General features: G+C 48.9%; 1 protein-coding gene across 1 annotated transcript in view; it reads left to right on the top strand.

The window, feature by feature from the left end:
* LOC139226232 (sodium-coupled monocarboxylate transporter 1-like) overlaps positions 1–19,623 on the top strand; it is a 79,114-nt gene extending 59,491 nt beyond the window's left edge. Inside the window, exons 14-18 of the mRNA XM_070856854.1 lie at positions 275–480; positions 5,386–5,489; positions 7,320–7,420; positions 18,002–18,070; positions 19,531–19,623. Of these exons, the coding sequence (XP_070712955.1) occupies positions 275–480; positions 5,386–5,489; positions 7,320–7,420; positions 18,002–18,070; positions 19,531–19,623 (573 nt within the window). The remainder of the gene's footprint in view (positions 1–274; positions 481–5,385; positions 5,490–7,319; positions 7,421–18,001; positions 18,071–19,530) is intronic.
* The last annotated feature ends 4,340 nt before the right edge of the window (positions 19,624–23,963 follow it).

Below are 23,963 nucleotides of genomic sequence, written 5' to 3'. Positions count from 1 at the left end.
TCCCACCACAACTTTAGTGGAAGATTGATGGAAAGCTTGGAGAAACGGAGCATATGCTCCTCCGAGGTTTCTGCAAAAGTTATGACAGGAGATTGGGAGAAGCCCTGAAAAATTCCAGCCATTTGTGTCAGATGAATGCATATCTATTACCTGTGAACAACCAAAACAATGTTAACTGAAGCTGACCACTGCAACCAAAAAAGATAGACTAATTGGTTTATCTGTACTTCTATATGTCTTGAAAATAGCCTTTTCTTCTTTTCATTTTTCCCAGGGAGCGTTTGTGGGTATGCTTGTTAGTTTTAGCATTTCCATATTTTTGGGAATCGGTGCTCAAATGCACAAACCTGCTGCTAGATTTAGAAGGAAACTCAAGACATCAACAGCAGGTTGTCGTTTACCTAATGGCACCACCTCAAACCCCATGAATATAACAACGTTCGTCACAACTATGATTACATCTCCAACACCAGACAAAACGTAAGTCAACACAGAATGGGAATTTGTTTTTAAATTTGTTTGTTAAAACCATGTATGAATATACCATAAGATACTGCAATTTGCACAGACAACAAAACAGCAAAATCAATGTTGTGAATAATACATTCCAGCCTCATCTTTGTTCTGCCAGGAGATGTATATAATTCTTAAGGGAGTAGATGCTGAGAGGCTGTTTCCCCTGTCTGGTGAGTCTAGAACAGTGGTGGGCAAAATTTGACCCGGGGCCCTATCCGGCCCACCAATTGATTTTATCCGGCTCGCACAGTGGGTCCCAGTGGAATGCCTAAACCTGATCAAAAAAAATGCCGATTTGCGGATACGCGGAAAATATACATGCGCGAATCGCGTATATTTTTTGTGCATGAGCAAATGGCGTTTTTTGCAAAAACAATTCTGAGATTTAAGTGTTTCTAGATTCAGGAGGTAAGTCAAGGTTCTCATCTCTGTGAAATAGTTTGATTCAGGCAGTTCTCACAGGCCAGGTGTGACCTTGAATTAGTTACTAATAGCATTCCTGTAACTATGCTTCTGAGAGCTCATTTACTGATGAAGATATGCCAGAGAAAATGAGCAGGGTACTCAGGCAAAACCGAGACCTAGATTGAGGCTGAGTAGCCAATTAGAGATTGCTGTTAGAGCTGGCATGAAGTCTGAGAGCGTTTGGCTGGCTAGGGAAGTGGATTCTAGGAGAAATAGCTTTGGGGAGGAAGCCATCTGTACAGGAGGCCCAGTTAAAAATATTGTTTTGATAGTCCATTATGATCATTGTAAAAATGGGTGGGACTGCACTCGCCTGGTTTCATTCATCCACCTAATCGTAGCCAGAGAATCAGCTGCAATGGCTTCTCTTCCCATTCCCCCATCGTTACCCCTGGGGTCCCCGAAGGATCTATCCTTGGCCCCCTCCTATTTCTCATCTATAGGCTGCCCTTTGGCAACATCATCCGAAAACACAGCGCCAGTTTTCACATGTACGCTGATGACACCCAGCTCTACCCCACCATCATTTCTCTCAAGCCCTCCACTGTCTCTAAATTGTCAGATTGCTTGTCCGACATCCAGTTCTGGATGAGCAGAAATTTTCTCTAATTCAATATTGGGAAGATCGAAGCCATTGTTTTCGGTCCCCAGCACAAATTCCGTTCCCTAGCCACTGACTCATCCCTCTCTCTGGCATCTGTCTGAGGCTGAACCATGAATGAATATACCATAACATACAGCACGCTTCTGCAACCTTGGTGCCATATTTGACCCTGAAATGAGCTTTCGACTACATATCCGCAGCGTAACTAAGACCGCCTATTTCCACCTCCGTAACATCATCCATCTCCGTCCTTGCCTCAGCTCACCCACTGCTGATACCCTCATCCATGCTTTTGTTACCTCTAGACTTGACTATTCCAAAACATTCCCGGCTGGCCTCCCACATTCTACCCTAGGTAAACTTGAGGTCGACCAAATCTCAGCTGCCTATGTCCAAACTCGCACTAAGTCCCATTCACCCATCACCTTGGCTCCCGGTTAAGCAATGCCTCGATTTCAAAATTCTCATCCTTGTTTTCAAATCCCTCCTTGGCCTCACCCTTCCTTAGCTCTGTAATCGCCTCCTGCCTCAAAACGCCCCAAATTATCTACGCTCCTCTAATTCTGCCCTCTTGAGCATTCCTGATTATAATCGCTCAACCATTGGTAGTTGTGTCTTCTGTTGTCTAAGTCCTGAGCTCCGGAACTCCCTCCCTAAACCTCTCCACCTCTCTACCTCTCTTTCCTCCTTTAAGACGCTCCTTAAAACCTACTTCTTTGACCAAGCTTTTGGTCATCTGCCCTAATTTCTCCTTATATGGCTTGGTGTCAAATTTTTTTGTCTTATAACACACCTGTGAAGTGCATTGGGATGTTTTACTATGTTAAAGACACTATATAAATACAAGCTGTTGTTGTTGTAAAGAGTGAGAATAGTTTAAAATGCTGGCATTGATGATGCCCACAGGTGCAGAAAACTATTTCAGGAGTCAAAGAACTTCTCTCTTCACAAATAATCTACTGCAATAAATCAATGATATTCAATGAAACACTTGAGTGCCAAGTTGTGGTCTCTTTGTGCCCCATTTTTCGGCAGGAATGAGGCAGTAGTGAGACCAAAATCACCAAAATTACTGCCATCTTCCTGTCCGCTGTTAGGGCCCAAGTTTTGGGCCGCGCCTAAAACGGCGCAGCCCGGACCTGGACTCCTCCCCCATCCCCCTTCTCCTCCCCATCCCTACTTCTCCTCCTCCCCCACCCCCCTTCTCCTCCCTCCCCCTCCCCCCTCCTCCTCCTCCTCCCCCTCCCCCCTCCTCCTCCTCCTCCTCCTCCCCCCTTCTCCTCCTCCCCCCTTCTCCTCCTCCCCCACTCCCCTTCTCCTCCTCCCCCCTCCCCCTCCTCACGCCCCCTTTTGAAAAAAAAATTCTGTTCCAAAACTGTTCTAACTGACTAGAACTGGAGCAAACTAAATGTCAAGAATTCAAATTTCTAAGGTACTCCATTCTAAACCAGTTGCTTCCAAAAAACAGGAACAACTCAGGCCGAAACTTGGCCCCATAGATAGGGCCCCGAAATAGGTGGCCAGGGCTGCTGCCAGAAACAGATGGGGGCCTCATTATGCTATAATGTCCTGTGATGTCAGTTGGACCTCAACTTTATTAGTAAAATACGACAACAAGAACAGATTTATTGGAGGCTGTAAATCAGCGCATGTCAAAATTAGGGGCCCAAGTTTCCACATGATTTGCGCCTGATTTTTAGGAGCAACTGGTGGAGAACGGACTATCTTAGAAATCGCAATTCTCCACATTTTCTTTTCTGCAGTTCTAGTCAGTTAGAACAGTATCACTTTGGAACAGAATTTTTTCTTCAAAAGGGGGCGTGTCCGGTCACTGACGCCTGATTTGAAAGTTTCCACAGTGAAAACGTACTCCAAACTAACTTAGAATGGAGCAAGTGAAGATTTTTGTAGAACTGAAAAAACCTGTTCTACACATTAAAAAATCAGGCGCAGGTTACAAATTAGGCGTCCAGAACGAGGTGCGGGGGGGGGGAAGGGAAGTCATTAAATTCTACAATAAATCATTATTTATACTTCTACAAATATTATACAAATAAATCCAACCTGAATAAACATTTATAAGCCAAGAAAAGATTAAATAAACCATCTTCCTACCTGTGTGAAAGTGCTTCAGGCAGGTTCAGTCAGCTCAGCGGTGTGGCGTCGTTCCCGCGAACGGGAGGCAGGGAGGAGGCAGCCGTTCCCGACGGCAGGAGGGAGGGAGTGAGGGCCCGACCGACCGACCGCAGCGGGGGGGGGAAGGAGGCAGTTCCCGATGACGGGCCGGGGGGGGGAAGGAGGCAGTGAGAAGGCTGCAGGAAGCCTCAGAAGTTGAGACAGCCGTTCCCGACAGCAGGGGGGGGGGGGGGGGGAGAGGCCGTCGGGAAATGGCTGCCTCAACTTCTGAGGCTTCCTGCACCTTCTCACTGCTGCAAGAAGCCTCAGTGCTGATCATAAAAGGGCAATGTGCTTTTATTAAAAAATGTTCAAAAATTAAACAGCTACAAAGAACTACAAAAATGGCCGAGTGCCAATGTTTCCTTCACACTGCGCGTGCGCGAACGCTCCAACGAGCACGCGCAGGGTTGCCGGCATGAAAAAAAACTAATTTAAATGGTATCCGCCCCCTCCCACTTACAAAATCGGCGCGAGTGGTAGGCTCCGCCCCCCTGGGCGCCACGCCAAGCTGCCATGGAGCTGCAGGGCGCTCCAGAATCGCGCGTTTTTTTTCAGGCGCCGTTTTTGGCGCGAAAAACGGGCGCCCAGCTCGGAGGGGCGCCTGTTTTGTAGCGTGTGGAAACTTGGGGCCTAGGAGTGGAGTGGCAAAATTGGCAAGTGTGGCCACCGATGGAAGCCCAAATCTGACAGGCAAACATGTTGGAACATGATCCTGCATCATGCTCATTAATAAAAATAACAACGCTTATTAAAATGCGAGTGTGGAAATGACATGAAGGGTTTTTTATAAAATAAATGCCATAATAAATTTTAATTGTAGCTGTTAACACAATTTATTTTGTGTGTGCAGCCCTCAAAAGCTCACCAAAACTTGTTAAGTGGCACTCCAGCCCAAATAATTGTCCACCCCTGGTCTAGAACAGGCTAACAGGCATGGTCAAGAGGGAGTGAAGGGGATCAGGGGATGAAGGTGATCAGGGTGGGGGTGGGGTGAGGGAGCCCGAGGTAAGGGAGGCCCAAGGCTTCGCTGTAAGGCTCAGAGAAGCACTCCTGTCCCTCCTGCACAACAAGGACACCTAAAAAAAATTAAACTTAACCTGTCCAGACCTCTTACACATTAGAACCGTGACTACACTCCAAAAGTACTTCATTGGCTGTAAAGCGCTTTGAGACGTCTGGTGGCCATGAAAGGCGCTATATAAATGCAATCAATTATTTTTTTTCCATTCTTTTTCTTTCTTTCTCACGATCCACCTCCTGGCAGTTTAGGCCTGAAGGGGAAGCCGTCACTGCTCTCCCACTCAGGCATCGGAATAAAATAGTAGATTATGTCCCAATGATGTCATTGGGCCCCGATCTATATAGTTAAAGAGGACCCTGCCAACTTGCGACGGTTGTCCTGCTCACCTGCTCAAAGAACAGGTTAACCAGGACATAGCGGGAAACCAGCAGGATCGGAGGGGGTAAGTCTTTCCCCTCGTTTAAACTGCCCCCCACCCCCTGTCTGGTTTCTGCTAAGCGGGAGGAGTTAAAACTCTCATAACTTTGTTTTTGTATAACTTACTAAACCAAATATACAATATAGAATGTCTAATATCAATAACATTTTAAATATATTTTAGGCCCAGCATAATGGAAAATATCTGCTCCATATCCTATGGGTACTACACGCCAATTGGTTGCCTGACTACAATTATAATAGGTTTGCTAATCAGTAAGGTTACTGGTAAGTAAAGTAAAATTATATAATTTAGAAGCTGGGGTGTTAGTCTTGTTGGTTGGTGTTAGTTTGGGGCGTTAGCCTTGGTCAATGTGTTTGTGGTAACACCTCATTATTCATTTGACTTTTCTGTTTTATAAAGTGCATCCACTTAGTACACCATATTTAAATAATCTTATTCCATAGTTCACAGTTTTGACAGTTCGTTCTCTAAGAGGTTGGTGTACAGGTAAGAAGCCATTTCGTGCAGTGGAGATAGTTTAACCTGTAGGCATGTACTAAGTGAAGCTCAGTCTGTTATGTGGCTTGGTTTGACTTAGATGGCATTGCTCTGCTACCAGTTTATTATGGATTTTTTAAAAAATTATCAATTGTCTAAAATGTTAAATTATAGATTAAAATCTCTTCCTTGTGGGAAAATAGTTTATTTCACTTACAATTAGCCTTTCTTCCAAACACTTCAGTAACATTTGCATGGCAAAAAGCACAAAGAGGTTTATATTTCTTTCTGTACAAATTGAGAAATGTTCAACTTCCTTTGCTGAATTATTAAATTTTTGTGGCATGGATCTATAAAATCTTATTAGAGCTGATGAAGGGCACTGGGGTTTGTGGAAAATATATTAGCATCGATAGAGGACTGATTAATGGACAGAAAACAGAGAGTCGGGATAAAAGGGTCATTCTCCGGTTGGCAAACAGTACTTAGTGGGGTGCCGCAAGGATCAGTGCTGGGGCTTCAGCTATTTACAATCTATATCAATGACTTGGATGAAGGGATCAAGTGCAATGTATCCAAGTTTGCTGACGATACAAAGCTCGGTGGAAAAGTAAGATGTGAGGAGGATGCAAAGAGCCTGCAAAGGGATATAGACAGGTTAAGTGAGTGGCCAATAAGGTGGCAGATGGAGTATAATGTGGGGAAACGTGAGGTTATTCACTTTGGTAGGAAGAATAGAAAAATAGAATATTTTTTAAATGGTGAGAAACTATTAAATGTTGGTGTTCAGCGAGATTTGGGTGTCCTAGTACGAGAAATGCAGAGTTAGCATGTGGGTACAGCAAGCAATTAGAAGGTAAATGGCATGTGTTCCTTTATAGCTAGTGGGTTGGAGTACAAGAGTACGGAAGTCATGCTACAATTGTACAGGGCCCTGGTGAGACCATACCTGGAGTACTGTGCACAGGTTTGGTCTCCTTATTTAAGGAAGGATGTACTTTCTTTAGAGGCGGTGCAACAAAGGTTCACTTGATTGATTCCTGGGATGAGAGGGTTGTCCTATGAGGAGAGGTTGAGTAGATTGGGCCTATACTTTCTGGAGTTTAGAAGAATGAGAGGTGATCTCATTGAAACATAGAAGATTCTGAGGGGGGTTGACGGGATAAATGCTGATAGATTGTTTCCCTGGTTTGAGAGTTTAGAACTAGGAGACATAGCCTCAGGATAAAGGGCCGGCCTTTTAAGACTGAGATGAGGTGGCATTTACTCACTTAGAGGGTTGTGAATCTTTGGAATTATCTGCCCTGAAGTGCTGTGGATGCTTTGGAGTCGTTGAGTATATTCAAGGGTGAGATCGATAGATTTTTGGACTCCAGAGGAATCGGGGATATGGGGAGCGGGCGGGAAAGTGGAATTGAGATCGACGATCCGCCATGATCTTATTGAATGGAAAAGCAGGCTCGAGGGGCTGTATGGCCAGCTCCGGCCCTTAATTCTTACGTTATGAACATTTTGGGAATAACATTTTGTCCAAAAGTTAGAAACTTCAATCTCCTCTTTGATGTAGTTAGTTCAGTATGGTACCATCATTAATAACCCTATTCTCTTTAACACAGGAGGAGCTAAGGATGTAGATAAGTCTCTCATTGCTCCTATATTTCATACCATTCACAAGTTCATCTTCAAAGAGGAACCTGCTGCATCATTACCTGAATCAGTAAGATGATATTTCAATGAACCTCCAATCGATCAATAGATTTGAATTTAATAGCTTGACCATTTAAACGTATTAACATGATCAAACTGCCTAACTTTATAGCAACCACTTGTAGCCATTTGCCTTATCTGTGGACATGGGTCCTGCGCATTTCAGCCAGCAGTTTATTCCTTCAGTGAACCTGATTTTAAACCTGAAGCTACCATAACAAAATGGAACAAAGGCAATACAATACCTCACAGACAAATTGACTTCATTTTTCTCATATATTTTTTTTGCAGCTTTAGGTTATAGTTTTGGCTCAGTGGCGATATATTTCCAAGTCAGGATGGTGTGTAACTTGGAGGGGAACGTGGAGGTGGTGGTGTTCCCATGCACTTGCTGCCCTTGTCCTTCTAGGTGGTAGAGGTCGCGGGTTTGGGAGGTGCTGCCGAAGAAGCGGTGGTGAGTTGCTGCAGTGCATCTTGTAGATGATACACACTGCAGCCACGGTGCGCCGGTGGTGGAGGAGGTGAATGTTTAAGATGGTGAATGGGTGGACAATCAAGTGGGCTGCTTTGTCCTGGATGGTGTCGAGCTCAAATGTTGTTGAAGCTGCACTCACCCAGGCAAGCGGAGAGTATTCCATCACACCCCTTTTCGGAAGAGACGTTAAACCTAGAATCTGTCTGTCCTTTCAGGCAGATGTAAAAGATCCCATAGCACTTTTCCAAGAGCAGGAAGTTCTCCTGGTTTCCAGGCCAATATTTATCCCTCAATCAACACCACCAAACTATACTTTCTGGTCATTTATCTCATTGCTGTTTGTGGAACTTACTGTGTACATATTAGCTGCTATGTTTCCCTACATTACAACAGTGGCTACACTTCAAAAAGTACTTCATTGTCTGTGAAGCGCATTGGAACATCCTGAGATTGTGAGAGGCACTATATAAATGCAAGTTTGTTCTTTTCTTCTGGCTTTATCATTGTTTTGTATATCTGAACCTCTAAGTCATCTTCTACTCATTTTAAAGTTTTAACATTTTGTTATGTATGTAAACATTGTAACTGTGTAAAACTTGCCACCAGAGGCCGCAACTGTTGGAGGCCCAAGGACCACCTCCACACCTCGTGCAAGGAAGTAAAAAAGGTTGTCTGCCATGCTGCTTAGGCACTCTGGAGTTGTATTAAAGAGACTAAGGTCACATCAGTTTTAGCTCACAGTACTCAGTCTTGTGGAGTTCTTCCATACTTAACAATTGGCGACGGGTAGCAGATTACGAACTTTCACGTGGTCATGGCTGCCGTTGGTATTCTAGAGAGATTTGTAGAGGGTGATGATTGGGAAGCCTTCGTTGAGCGTCTCGACCAGTACTTCGTGGCCAACGAGCTGGATGGGGACGATACAGCGATTAAGCGCAGGGTGATTCTCCTCACCGTGTGTGTGACCACAATATACGGTCTCATCAAGAATCTGCTAGCACCGGAGAAACCAACGGAGAAGACATATACAGAGTTGTGTACGCTGGTTCGGGAACACCTGAAGCCGAAGGAGAGCATCTTGATGGCCAGGTATCGCTTCTACACGCACCATCGCTCCGAGGGCCAGGACGTGGCGAGTTATGTCGCCGACCTGAGACGCCTTGCGGGAACTTGTCAATTTGCTGGATTTTTGGGGGAAATGCTGCGGGACTTTTTTGTGCTTGGCATCGGCCACGAGGTCATTCTCCGCAAGCTGCTGTCTGCCGAATCTCTCGACCTGAGCAAGGCCATCACGATAGCCCAGGCATTCATATCCACGAGCGATAATACCAGACAGATATCTTCCCAGCATCGAAGCTCACCGGCAAGTACTGTGCATAAAATAACACCTTCAGCAGGCAGAACTGCACATGGCAGGGCCTACACGTCTGCAGCTACAAGACCTAGGATGACTCAGAGTCCGCCATCGGGCATGAATGCCAATCCATTAGCACCATGTTGGCACCGCGGGGGTAATCATCGAGCCCATCAATGTCGATTCAAGCATTACGTGTGCAAAGGCTGCGAAACAATGGGGCACCTCCAGTGAATGTGCAAGAGTGCTGTGACTCACCACGTGGCAGAGTCGGCAGAGGATGATCGATCCGGCGTAGATGACACAGAACAAACAAGACAGGCAACTCAACCCGAGGAAGAAGTGTATGGGGTACACACCTTCTCCACCCAGAGCCCTCCTATTATGCTGAAAGTCAAATTGAACGGTATTCCGGTATCAATGGAGTTGGACACGGGGGGCGAGTCAGTCAATTATGAGCCAGAATGCTTTTGAGAAACTGTGGGGCAACAAGACACAAAGACCCAAACTGAGCCCGATTCAGACAAAGCTGCACACCTACACCAAAGAGCTCATATCAGTCATTGGCGCTGCGGCAGTTAAGATATCGTACGATGGAGCTGTGCATGATTTATCACTGTGGATTGTACCAGGCGATGACCGAACACTATTCGGCAGAAGCTGGCTGAGAAAGATTCGATGGAACTGGGACGACATCAAAGCACTATCTTCAGTGGATGATGCCTCGTGCGCCCAAGTGCTGAGCATGTTTCCGTCGCTATTTCAACCAGGCATCGGCAACTTCACAGGCGCCAAGGTGCAGATCCATCTAGTCCCCGATGCAAGGCCCATTCATCACAAGTCTCGAGCGGTTCCATATATGATGAGGGAGAAAGTCGAGATCGAACCGGACAGACTTCAACGAGTGGGAATCATATTGCCAGTCGAGTTCAACGAGTGGGCCAGTCCGATTGTTCCGGTGTTGAAAAGCGATGGCACGGTCAGAATCTGTGGAGACTACAAGGTAACGATCAACAGAGTCTCGTTATAGGACCAGTACCCACTACACAAGGCAGATGACCTGTTTGCAACGTTAGCGGGGGGGGAAGTCGTTCATTAAGTTGGACCTAACCTCCGCCGACATGACACAGGAGCTGGCTGAACCTTCGAAAAGATGGACGTGCATCAACATGCACAAAGGACTGTTTATATACCACAGGTGCACTTTTGGGATTCGCTCAGCTGCTGCCATCTTCCAGAGAACACGGAGAGTCTGCTGAAATCGGTTCCGTGCACCGTTGTGTTTCAAGACGACATCCTGATCACTGGTCGTGTCACCACCGAACACCTGCACAACATGGAAGAGGTTCTAAGTCGACTAGACAGAGTGGGACTCGGGCTGAAACGCTCCAAGTGTGTTTTCCTGGCGCCAGAGGTCGAATTTTTGTGGAGAAAGATTGCGGCAGACGACATCAGACCCACGGACTCAAAGACAGAGGCCATCAAGAATGCACCCAGACCACAGAATGTGACGGAGTTGCGTTCGTTCCTGGGACTCCAACTACTTTGGTAACTTTCTACCCGGGTTAAGCACTTTGCTGGAACCATTGCACATGTTGCTACGTAAGGGTTTGGGGTAAATCTCAGGAGACAGCCTTTTGAGAAGGCCAGAAACCTACTTTGTTCTAATAAGTTACTTGTACTGTATGACCCGTGTAAAAGATTAGTGCTAGCATCTTTGTACAGGGTCGGCTGTGTGTTGCAGCAAACCAATGTATCGGGCAAACTTCAACTGGTTGCATACATGTCTAGAAGTCAGTCTAAGACTGAAAGAGCCTACAGTATGGTTGAGAAAGAGGAGTTAGCATGTGTATATGGGGTTAAGAAAATGCACCAATACCTACTTGGACTTCGGTTTGAGCTTGAAACCGACCACAAACCACTCATTTCGCTGTTTTCAGAAAGCAAAGGTATAAACACCATTGCGTCGTCCCGCATCCAAAGATGGGCACTAACATTGTCCGCCTATGACTATGTTATCCGCCACAGACCAGGCACGGCGGAGAACTGTGCCGATGCCCTCTGTCGACTACCATTGCCCACTACCAGGGACTTGCTTCTGGATGCTTTTGAGAGCGAGGGGTCACCCGTCACTGCTTGTCAGATCAGGACTAGGATCAGCCAGGATCCTGTGCTATCACTTGTAAAAAGTTCTGTCCTCAACGGGAGCTGGTCGGCCGTTCCCGGGGAAATGCAAGATGAAATTAAGCCGTTTCATCAACACAAAGATGAAATGTCCATCCAGTCGGATTGTCTCTTATGGGGTAATCACGTGGTTTTGCCAAAAAAAGGCAGGGAAATGTAATGTGTCTCTACTTATCTGTAGAATAACTCCACAAGGCTTAGTGCTGTGCTTGAACTGCTGTGACCTTAGTCTCTTTATCGTCTGCAGAGTGTCTTCACCGCGTGGTGTCCAGCCTTTTATACAGCTCCTGCCTGGGCCTCCCATATTTGCACCCTCTAGTGGTACCAGCATAGTATATACACAGAGTATACATATATGACAACATTCCCCTCCCAGAGTCTTTGATGTGTGTTAGTTACAGGTTGAGGCGATCTGGAACTCTGCGCTCCCTGGTAGATTGACTGAGTGTCACTTCTGGCATGGGTGAGTTGGTCGGACCACTGCTGTCTTGCAGTGCTGTTGGTCTGACTGGATTGTTGGAGATCATCCTCGTGGTTGGCAGCTAGGTCTGTTGCTGATTGGGTGTGTGTAGGTGGATCGCTGAAGGTAAGGTCCTCTCGCAGTAGTTGCTGGTTACCTGTAAATCGCAATTTGGTCTGGTCCAAATGCTTTCTGCACGTTTGTCCGTTAAGCAATTTGACAGCAAACACTGTATTCCCCTCCTTGGCTGAAACAGTGCCAGCGACCCATTTGGGGCCATGACCATGACTTAGCACAAACACTGGGTTGTTTACAGTGATGTCGCGTGATGCAGCCGCGCGATCATGTTTTGCTGATAACGCCTGGTTTCCACCTGATCGTTGAGGTCAGGGTGGACTAAGGAGAACCTGGTTTTCAGTGCACGTTTCATTAGTAACTCCGCAGGGGGGACCCCAGTAAGTGAGTGGGGCCGTGTCCTGTAATTGATCAGCACCTGGGATAGGCGGGTTTGTAAGGAGCCTTCCATGACACGTTTCAAGCTCTGCTTTATGGTTTGGACTGTCCACTCCGCTTGGCTGTTGGATGCGGGCTTGAACGGGGCAGACCTGACATGCTTGATGCCATTGCGGGTCATGAATTCATTGAATTCTGAGCTGGTGAAACACGGACCAGTGTCGCTGACCAGAATGTCGGGCAAGCCATGGGTGGCGAACATGGCCCTGAGGCTTTCAATGGTGGCGGTGGACATGCTGGATGCCATTATTGCACATTCGATCCACTTAGAGTAGGCGTCCATTAAAACGAAGAACATTTTTCTTAGAAAGGGGCCCGCATAATCTACGTGAATCCTGGACCATGGTTTTGAGGGCCAGGACCACAGACTAAGTGGAGCCTCCCTGGAGGCATTGCTCAATTGTGAGCAAGTGTTACACTGGCGCACGCACGACTCCGAGTCAATGCCGGGCCACCAGACGTGGGACCTAGTGATAGCCTTCATCATGACTATGCCTGGGTGGCCACTGTGTAGGTCGCGTATCAAGGTTGCCCTGCCTTTTTTTGGCAGGATGACACAGTTGCCCCATAAGAGGCAATCCGATTGGATGGACATTTCACCTTTACGACGGTGAAACGGCTTTATCTCGTCTTGCATTTCTCTTGGGACCACTGACCAGCCCCCATTGAGGACGCAACTTTTACAAGAGATAACACAGGGTCCTGGTTGGTCCAGGTCCTGATTTGGCGGGCCGTTACGGGTAACCCTTCGCTTTCGAAGATGTCCATGACCAGGCACAGGTCTGCGGGCTGCTCCATTTCCACCCCGGAGGTAGTCAACGGTAGCCGGCTGAGGGCATCGGCGCAGTTCTCAGTGCCTGGCCTGTGGCGGATCGTATAATCGTAGGCCGACAGTGTTAGCTCCCATCTTTGGTGTTTATGCCTTTGCTTTCTGAAAACAGTGACATTAGAGGCTTGTGGTCGGTTTCTAACTCGAAGCTAAGTCTGAACAAATGCTGGTGTATTTTTTTTACCCCATAGATACAGGCCAAATTCTCCTTCTTGACCATACTGTAGGCTATTTCGGCCTTGGATAGACTTCTAGACGCATATGCTACGCATATGGAGTTAGCCCGCTACATTTGCTTGCTGTAAAACACACCCGACACCATACGACGACGCGTTACACGCTAAAACTAGACGTTTACCTGGGTCATACAATACAAGCAACTTGTTCGAACACAGCACGTTTCTGGCCTTTTTGAATGCGGCCTCTTGATTTTGACCCCAAACCCAGTCGTCTCCCTTGCGTAGCAACTTGTGCAACGATTCGAGCAAGGTGCTCAACCCTAGAAGAAAGTTACCGAAATAGTTGAAGAGTTCCAGGAACAAGTGCAGAGCTGTTACATTTCGTGGCCTGTGTGCATTCTTGATGGCCTCTGTCTTCAAGTCCGTGGGCCTGATGCCGTTTGCCGCAATCTTCCTCCCCAGGAATTCTACCTCTGGCGCCAGGAAGACACACTTGGATCGTTTCAGCCAGAGTCCGACTCTGTTTAGTCGACTTAAAACCTCTTGCAGCTTGTGCAGATGTTCGGTAGTGTCATGACCAGTGATTAGGATGTCTTCCTGAAATACAACGGTGCATGGAACCAATTTCAACAGACTCTCGCTGTTCCTTTGGAAGATGGTTATAGCCAAGCAGATCCCGAACGGGCACCTGTGACACAAAAACAGTCCCATGTGTGTGTGTTAATGAACGTTAATTTTTTTGACGACTCAGCCAGCTCCTGGGTCATGTAAGCGGAGGTTAGATCCAGCTTGGAGAATGCCTTTCCCCCTGCTAATGTCGCAAAGAGATCATCAGCTTTGGGTAGCAGGTACTGGTCCTGTAATGAAACTCGGTGGATCGTTACCTTGTAGTCGCTGCAGATTCTGATCGTGCCATCGCTCTTTAGTACCAGAATAATCGGGCTGGCCCACTCGCTGAATTCGACTGATGATATGATTCCCTTGCGTTGAAGTTTATCCAATTCGATCTCCACTTTCTCCCTCATCATGTAAGGGACCGCTCGAGCCTTGTGATGAACAGACCGTGCCTCGGGGACCAAGTGGATCTGCACCTTGGCGCCTGTGAAGTTGCCGATGCCTGGTTCAAATAAGGATGAGAACTTGCTCAGCAATTGAGCACAGGAAGCATCATCCACTGAAGATAGTGCTTTGACATCTTCCCAGTTCCACCGAATCTTCCCCATCCAGCTTCTGCCAAGCAGCGTTGGCCCGTCGCCTGGTACAACCCACAGTGGCAATTTGTGTATCTCTCCATCATAGGATATTTGTATGTTCGCACTGCTGTTAACTGGAATCAGTTCCTTGGTGTAAGTACGCAGCCTTGTCTGAATCAGGCTCAGCATGGGTCTTTGTTCTTTGTTGCCCCACAGCCTCTCAAATACCTTCTGGCTCATAAGTGACTGACTCGCCTCGTGTCCAACTCCTATGGAAACAGGAATGCCATTTATCTTGACTTTCATCATGGGGGGACTTTTGCTTCCTCAGGCTGAGTCGCCTCTCTAGCTTGTACTTTATGATCCTTGCTGGATCGGAAACCTCCTGCCGACTCCTCTGCTACGTTTTGAGTCGCAGTTCTTCTGCACATTCACTGTGGGTGGCCCTTTTGGCCGCAGCCTTTGCATACATAGTGTCTAAATCGACACAGACACAGATGGTTACCCCCACAACGCCAGCATGTTAAACGACTCACATTTACACCCCTTGGCGAACTCTGAGTTGGACTAATTCTTTGATCAACAGTTATTTTCTACACAGTACTTGCCAGTGAGTTTTGATTCTGGGAGAATCTCAACATTGAGGTCGTGAACGCCTGGCTTAAGGTGATGGTCCACTTCACGTCCCGTTCCGTTGCGAAAACACATTGTTGAGGAGTTCGCCAAATTCGCACGGTTCCGTGAGCCTTCATAGGTCTGCGACATATTACGCTAAATCCTGGTCCTCGGTGCGGCGGTGTGTGTAGAAGTGATACCTGGCCAGCAAAACCCGAGTAAAGGCTTCACCCTCTGTAAACTTTTCAACTACCAACGGCAACCATCTCTGCATGTAAGTCTGTGATCTGTGCTTGTCACCAGTTAATGTGTCTCTACTTATCTGTAGAATAACTCCACGAGTCCTAATGCTGTGCTTGAACTGCTGTGACCTTAGTCTCTTTATCGTCTGCAGAGTGCCTTCACCACATGGTGCCCAGCCTTTTATACAGCTCCTGCCTGGGCCTCTCACAGTTGCACCCTCTAGTGGTACCAGCATAGTATATACAGAGTATACATATATGACAAAATGTTTATACGCGACCTACACAATACCCACCCGGCATAGTCATGAAGGCGGCCAGGTCGCATGTTTGGTGGCCCGGCATTGACTCGGACTTAGTCATGCGTACACCAGTGCAACACGTGCTCACAACTGAGCAATGCACCAACGGAGGTTCCATTGAGTCTGTGGTCATGGCCCTCCAAACCGTGGTCCAGGATCCACATAGATTTTGCTGGCCCCTTTCTCAGAAAGATGTTTTTAGTGTAGTGGACATTTACTCTAAATGGATTGAATGCGTAATCATGTCATTCAGCACATCCACTGTCACCATTGAAAGCCTCCGGGCTATGTTCGCCACCCATGGCTTGCCCAACGTCCTTGTCAGTGACAATGGACCATGTTACACCAGCTCGGAATTCAACGAGTCTATGACCCGCAATGGCATCAAGCATGTCAGGTCTGCCCCGTTTAAGCCCGCATCCAATAGTCAAGCAGAACGGGCAGTCCAAACTATCAAGCAGGGCTTGAAACGCGTGACAGAAGGCTCCTTGCAGACCTGCTTATCTCGGGTTCTGCTCAGCTACCAGACGCGACCCCACTCGCTCACTGGGGTTCCCCCGGCAGAATTGTTAATGAAAATAGCACTCAAAAACAGGCTCTCCCTAGTCTACCGGATCTAAATGATCACGTGGAAACCCGGCGTCACCGACAAAACATGAACCACGATTGCGCGGCTGTATCGCGTGACATTGATAACGACCCTGTGTTTGTCCTTAATTACGGTCATGGTCCTAAATGGGTTGCTGACACTGTCTTGGCCAAGGAGGGGAATAGTGTGTTTACAGTCAAACTATTGAATGGACAAATGTGCAGAAAGCATTTGGATCAGACCAAACTGCAGTTCACCGACAACCAGGAACAACCTGAAGAGGACATCACCGTCATCGATCCACCAACACACACCCAACCAGCAATCGACCTCGCTGTCAATCAAGAGGATGAACCCACCATTCCCAACAATCCTGTCAGACCAGCCGCGCTGCAGTGCAGCTCACTCATGCCAGAGTTTGAACTCAGATGATCAACCAGGGAGCGTAGGGCCCCAGATCGTCTCAACTTGTAAAGACTTTGGGGGGGGGGAGTGATATTATGTATGTAAACATTGTAATTGTGTAAGACTTGCCACCAGAGGGCGCAAAGATCAAGGGTCACCTGCACACCTTGTGCAAGGGAGTAAAAAAGGTTGTCTGCCATGCTGCTTAGGCACTCTGGAGTTGTATTAAAGAGGCTAAGTTCACATCAGTTTTAGCTCACAGTACTCAGTCTTGTGGAGTTCATCCATACTTAACACATTTAATGTATATACCTTTTTCTCATTCCATCTTCCCAAATGTATTACCCCACATTTCTCTGCATTAAATTTAATCTGGCATCTATCTGCCCAATCTATCAACCTGTCAATATCCTGCTGAACTCATTTACAATCCTCTTCACAGTTAACCACACACTATATTTTGGTCATCTACAAATGTTAATATTGTCTTCCCAAAACCAAGTCTAGATCATATATATATATCTGAGAAAGGTGAGTCCCTGTAATAACCCACCACAGTTCAAATCACTCCAGTTTGAAAAACATTGATGGATTACTCTCACGATTTCTGTTCTTTAGCCAAATTCCTATCCATGCTGCAACACTCCTTTTAAAACCATTCTTATCAATAAGCTTCTTATGCAACACATCATACAGCTTTTGAAAATCCATAAACATTACATCCACTTCCTCTGTCAATACACTTATCTCCTCAAAGAACTCACAACATTTGTCAGTTCCAGTGCTTTTACACAATATTCAATGAATATTGCCACACTTCCTCATATTTTCCTACTCCATTCCTCCTGAAACTAGAAACGTTTAACTCCCAGCTCTGCTCTAGGGCAAACCATGTCTCAGCTAAATCTATTATATCAACCGCACCCCCCCCCTCATTGTAATTTAGTTCTCCAATTTTATTCAGAATACTTGGTGCATTTAAGTATCTACAATTCAAACTGTGCTTTGTTTTGCAATCGTATTCTTTATTCCCTCTTTCTTCTGATTTCTCATTATTTTCTTTTTTTTAAATCTTGTCTATATCCCTTGCCCCCTTTGCTTTCCTCTTCTTGTTCTTTTTCCTCATCAATTTCTAACCTACAAACACTATCTAAATGTTAGTTATTCACCGCTCCAAATTTCCCAAATCAGAATTGTTGAAGGGATGAGGGAAAAGGCTGAGTAACGCTCATTGTGATTTTCTTTCCACAGGGCATACGACTATTAGAAACCACTGCTGAAAAACTCTTCAGTCCTGATCACCATCCTTCTAGGTCACAGGTAAAATGACACAATTTACTTGTACTAACTATAAATTTCTTTAATTCTGTTTTAAATTGTAATCAGAAAAGAAATGGGTGTGAAATATTTTTATTTATGGTGTAACTTACGCCACTAAAAAATCCTGGTGCATCGTTGGCATGGACGAAGGTTGCTCCTCTGACTCAACTTTCCAGCATAAGGGCTATTTGTAATTTTAAGGGGTTTTGTGTCATTTGCCAGGGAGTCTCCCTAGAGGGGCAGAGTTTGGATGCTGCAGACCTTAGACACCTCCCACAGTGTAACATGGCCTCCAGCCTCTTTGCCAGACAGAAAACTTTGAATTTTGTTTTATGAAATGTCTTTTAAAAAGCACCATAGCATCACAGGGGCTTGCTGGCCCTTTAAATTTTAATTGACCCTTCACCGCCCATAGCAATGCTGGACAACAGAATTAAATTGGCAAGCCTTGCTATGTGCAAACAGTGAACATATTTCCACCATTTGCATAGCATCACCACACATCTGCCTATATAATGACATCATCATCATCATCATCATCATAGGCAGTCCCTCGGAATCGAGGAAGATTTGCTTCCACTCCTGAAGTGAGTTCTTTGGTGACTGAACAGTCCAATACGAGAGCCACAGACTCTGTCACAGGTGGGACAGATAGTCATTGAGGGAAGGGGTGGGGTGGGGTGGGACTGGTTTGCCACACGTTCCTTCCGCTGCCTGCGCTTGACCTCTTCACGCTCTCGGCGTTGAGATTCGAAGAGCTCAACACCCTCCCAGATGCACTTTCTCCACCTCGGGCAGTCTTCGGCCAAGGGTTCCCAGGTGTCAGTGGTGATGTCACACTTTATCAGGGAGGCTTTGAGGGTGACAGACATATTGTACATCTTCCCACCCTCCTCCCACTTCCAGTGGGAAATCCAAAAAGTAGCAAGAAGTCAGCAGGGTGACACTTGGAAAAACTTTCACTCAAGGTCATAGTGTCTATGCAACGCATGAACTGTCGATAGGTATCTGTTGGTAAAATTTGTAAAGAAAAATGTTACATTGACTATTCATTGAAAGTATTCAGTCAGTATGAAGTTATCAAGTTTGGGATGCATCTCAAGTAGATTTCATATTTTCAAGACAGATTATTTGAATTATTGTATAAGTCATTGGTGATGTTACATTTGTGATGCTGTGTGTGGCTTAGATATATTTCACTAATATATTGAAGACAGTTTACAAGTGAGCAATATAGGTGATTCTTGTGCCTTAAAATTCATCCCTTTAAATATTGGCATACTAAGCCTAATGTATTTCTATGAAATTCCTTTATTGGCTATTATAATGGAGACACTAACCTGTTTAAGACAAGTGGGTGAACAGCTTTGTTAAAATAGCAGAGAAATAAATTTCATAATGTGCTAATAATTGAAGAGCTAAATTTCAAAGTATCGGACTGAAGAAAATTTTGAGGATAGGTTGACAAAACTGAAGGTGATTACAATGAAGAAAAGAAAATTGAGAGAGCGTGGTCAGAGCTTAAAAAGCTCAAAGCTATGGACAAGTCGTGATTACAAGTAAATTACAAGACTAGCCGACAAAAGCACAAAATCAGCAAGTGCTGAGCAACACGAGATTAGAAGGAATTAAATCCCCACAAAGTGGTAAAGATGTGGAATTGTCTTCATCAAAAGCAAATTTTGCTCTATTCATTAAATCCTTACAAGAGCTGGACAAGCACTTGGTTATGAAATAAATTGAAAGTTATAGAATAGATACGGACATAGATGATCAATACTGTGCAGAACACGGAATCCAGTCCAGTTCTGATCATAAGAATACAATCTGTGGAAAATCTATGACTAAATGTTAACTAAAAAGATGAAAACCCAGATATCCAGACCATGATGGTGAAAGCATTCCTACCTGCTTTCAGTATCAATTGAATTCAGACTACTCCAATGTAACATCAATACGAGTGCTTAAATGGATGGGAATAAGTTAAAAGCAGGAACTGAAAATCCATTTGGTGGGACCATGTAAAATCACATTTAATATATTGGTATAAATTGAGCTTTGTTTTGCCAGGATCATTTGAAACAAAAAGCAAAATGAAGTCAGCCCATAATGAGGTAGCACCAGCAGACTAGTATTGTGCTGTTTGTAAGGCTTTAGAAGTGACCAAGAATGATGTGCATTATCTGAAAATAAAAACAGCAAATATTGTTGCATTTGAAAGGTTATTCCTACAAACTACTGTCAATGTTTAATTTATAATAGGAAAAATTTTCATTCAAATGCGCCAAGCTAACAATATCACTAACTTGTAATTGAAACTACAAGCATTAGATTTCTCATCCACTAGGTATGAATGGGAGGGAATCTAGCCCATATTTGTATCGCAGATTAGGTGATCACATTGCCGCACACCTCCAGCAAGTCCAGCACGGGTGTGACAGGCCAAATGGCCTCCTTTGATGCTGTAACCATTCTATGGGCCCAAGTTTTGGGCCGCGCCGCTGGACGCCCGTTTTTCGCGCCACAAAGAGCGCCTAAAAAAACCTTCCAGATTCTTCGGCTCCCTGCAAGTCGTTTGCAGCTCGGCGCGGCGCAGGGGGCGGAGCCAGGTCCCTGCGCTGAAAACAGTGCCGGGACCTCTGCACATGCGCGCTACAGTGGGTGCGCATGTGCAGTAGCTCCAGGCGCCCAAAACTGTGTGGGAGGCGCCCAAAACTGTGTGGGAGGGGCCCGAAGCACGCAGCCCCTAGCCCTGGCCAAATGGCCTCACTGGGGCTGCGTGCATAAGGTTGCCTCCCACGCCCAGCTCCTGCTTCCTTCCGGCCCGACTCGACCCGACTTGACTCCCGCTCCCACTCCCCTCCCACCTCCACCGGACCGCCCCCTCCCGACCGACCTCCGCTCCTGACCGATCTCCCCCCCGCCCCTTCCCCTCCCTCCCTTCTCTTCTCTTCTCTTCCCCCCTGCCTTCTCTCCCCCCTCACCTTCCCTCCCTTCTCTCACCCCCCCCCCCTCCCTCCCTTCTCTCACCCCCCCTCCCCTCCCTCCCTTCTCTCACCCCCCCTCCCCTCCTCCCTTCTCTCACCCCCCCTCCCCTCCCTCCCCTCCCTCCCTTCTCTCAGCCCTCCTCCCCTCCCTCCCTTCTCTCATCCCCCCCTCCCCTCCCTTCTCTCACCCTCCCTCCCTTCTCTCACCCCCCCTCCCCTCCCTCCCTTCTCTCACCCCCCCTCCCTTCCCTCCCTTCTCTCACCCTCCCTCCCTTCTCTCACCCCCCCTCCCCTCCCTCCCTTCTCTCACCCCCCTCCCTTCCCTCCCTTCTCTCACCCTCCCTCCCTTCCCTCCCTTCTCTCACCCTCCCTCCCTTCTCTCACCCCCCCTCCCTTCCCTCCCTTCTCTCACCCTCCCTCCCTTCCCTCCCTTCTCTCACCCTCCCTCCCTTCTCTCACCCCCCTCCCCTCCCTCCCTTCTCTCACCCCCCCTCCCCTCCCCTCCCTCCCTTCTCTCACCCCCCCTCCCCTCCCTCCTTCTCTCACCCCCCCTCCCTTCCCTCCCTTCTCTCACCCCCCCTCCCCTCCCTCCCTTCTCTCACCCCCCCTCCCCTCCCTCCCTTCTCTCACCCCCCTCCCCTTCTCAGCCCCCTCCCCCCTTCTCTCACCCCCCCTCCCCTCCCTCCCTTCTCTCACCACCCCTCCCCTCCCCCTTCTCTCACCCCCTCCTCCCCTCCCTCCCTTCTCTCCACCCCCTCCTCCCTCCCTCCTTTCTCCCCAACCCCTCCCCTCCCCTCCCTCGCTTCTCTCACCCCCCCTCCCCTCCCTCCCTTCTCTCACCCCCCCTCCCCTCCCTCCCTTCTCTCACCCCCCCTCCCCTCCCTCCCTTCTCTCACCCCCCTCCCCTCCCTCCCTTCTCTCACCCCCTCCCCTCACCTCTCCCACCCACCTCCCCTCCCCTCCCTCCCTTCTCTCACCCCCCCTCCCCCTCCCCCCACTTCTCTCCACCCCCTTCCCCTCCCTCCCTTCTCTCACTCCCCCTCCCCTCCCTCCCTTCTCTCACCCCCCCTCCCCTCCCTCCCTTCTCTCACCCCCCCTCCCCTCCCTCCCTTCTCTCACCCCCCCTCCCCTCCCTCCCTTTCTCTCACCCCCCTCCCCCTCCCTCCTTCTCTCACCCCCCCTCCCCTCCCTCCCTTCTCTCACCCCCCCTCCCCTCCCTCCCTTCTCTCACTCCCCCCTCCCCTCCCCTCCCTTCTCTCACTCCCCCTCCCCTCCCTCCCTTCTCTCACCCCCCCTCCCCTCCCTCCCTTCTCTCACCCCCCCTCCCCTCCCTCCCTTCTCTCACCCCCCTCCCCTCCCTCCCTTCTCTCACCCCCCCTCCCCTCCCTCCCTTCTCTCACCCCCCCTCCCCTCCCTCCCTTCTCTCACCCCCCCTCCCCTCCCTCCCTTCTCTCACCCCCCCCCCTCCCCTCCCTCCCCTCTCTCACCCTCCCCTCCCTCTCTCACCCTCCCTCCCTTCTCTCACCCCCCTCCCCTCTCTCACCCTCCCTCCCCTCTCTCACCTCCCTCCCTTCTCTCACCCCCCCTCCTCTCACCCCCCCTCCCCCCCCTCCCTCCCTTCTCTCACCCCCCCTCCCCTCCCCTCCCTCCCTTCTCTCACCCCCCTCCCCTCCCCTCCCTCCCTTCTCTCACTCCCCCTCCCCTCCCTCCCTCCCTTCTCTCACTCCCCCTCCCCTCCCTCCCTTCTCTCACCCCCCCTCCCCTCCCTTCCTTCTCACCCCCCCTCCCCTCCCTCCCTTCTCTCACCCCCCCTCCCCTCCCTCCCTTCTCTCACCCCCCCTCCCCTCCCTCCCTTCTCTCACCCCCCTCCCCTCTCTCACCCTCCCTCCCCTCTCTCACCCCCTCCCCTCTCTCACCCTCCCTCCCTTCTCTCACCCCCCTCCCCTCTCTCACCCTCCCTCCCCTCTCTCACCCTCCCTCCCCTCTCTCACCCTCCCTCCCTTCTCTCACCCCCCCCTCTCAACCCCCCTCCCCTCCCCTCCCTCCCTTCTCTCACCCCCCCCTCCCCTTCCCTCCCCCCTTCTCTCACCCCCCTCCCCTCCCTCCCTTCTCTCCCCCCCCTCCCCCCCTTCTCTCACCCCCCCTCCCCTCCCTCCCTTCTCTCACCCCCCCTCCCCTCCCTCCCTTCTCTCACTTCCCCTCCCTCCCCTCCCTCCCTTCTCTCACCCCCCCTCCCCTCCCTCCCTTCTCTCACCTCCCCTCCCCTCCCTCCCTTCTCTCACCTCCCCTCCCTCCCCTCCCTCCCTTCTCTCACCCCCCTCCCCTCCCTCCCTTCTCTCACCTCCCCTCCCTCCCCTCCCTCCCTTCTCTCCCTTCTCTCACCCCCCCTCCCCTCCCTCCCTTCTCTCACCCCCCCTCCCCTCCCTCCCTTCTCTCACCCCCCCTCCCCTCCCTCCCTTCTCTCACCCCCCCTCCCTCCCTCCCTTCTCTCACCCCCCCTCCCCTCCCTCCCTTCTCTCACCCCCCCCTCCCCTCCCTCCCTTCTCTCACCCCCCCTCCCCTCCCTCCCTTCTCTCACCCCCCCTCCCCTCTCTCACCCCCCTCCCCTCCCTCCCTTCTCTCACCCCCCCTCCCTTCTCTCAACACCCCTCACCTCTCTCCCACCCCTCCCTTCTCTCACACCCCCTCCTTCCTCCCTTCTCTCACCCCCCCTCCTCCCTCCCTTCTCTCACCCCCCTTCCCTCCCTCCCTTCTCTTACCCCCCTTCCCTCCCTCCCTTCTCTTACCCCCCTTCCCTCCCTCCCTTCTCTCACCCCCCCCTCCTCCCTCCCTTCTCTCAACCCCCCCTCCCTTCTCTCACCCCCCCTCCTCCCTCCCTTCTCTCAACCCCCCTCCCTTCCCTCACC

The sequence above is a fragment of the Pristiophorus japonicus genome, chromosome 16 (assembly GCF_044704955.1).
Source record: "Pristiophorus japonicus isolate sPriJap1 chromosome 16, sPriJap1.hap1, whole genome shotgun sequence".
NCBI classification, from domain to species: Eukaryota; Metazoa; Chordata; class Chondrichthyes; family Pristiophoridae; genus Pristiophorus; species Pristiophorus japonicus.
The sequence above is the reverse complement of the archived record's forward strand: the minus strand, read 5'-3'. Positions and strand labels throughout refer to the sequence as shown.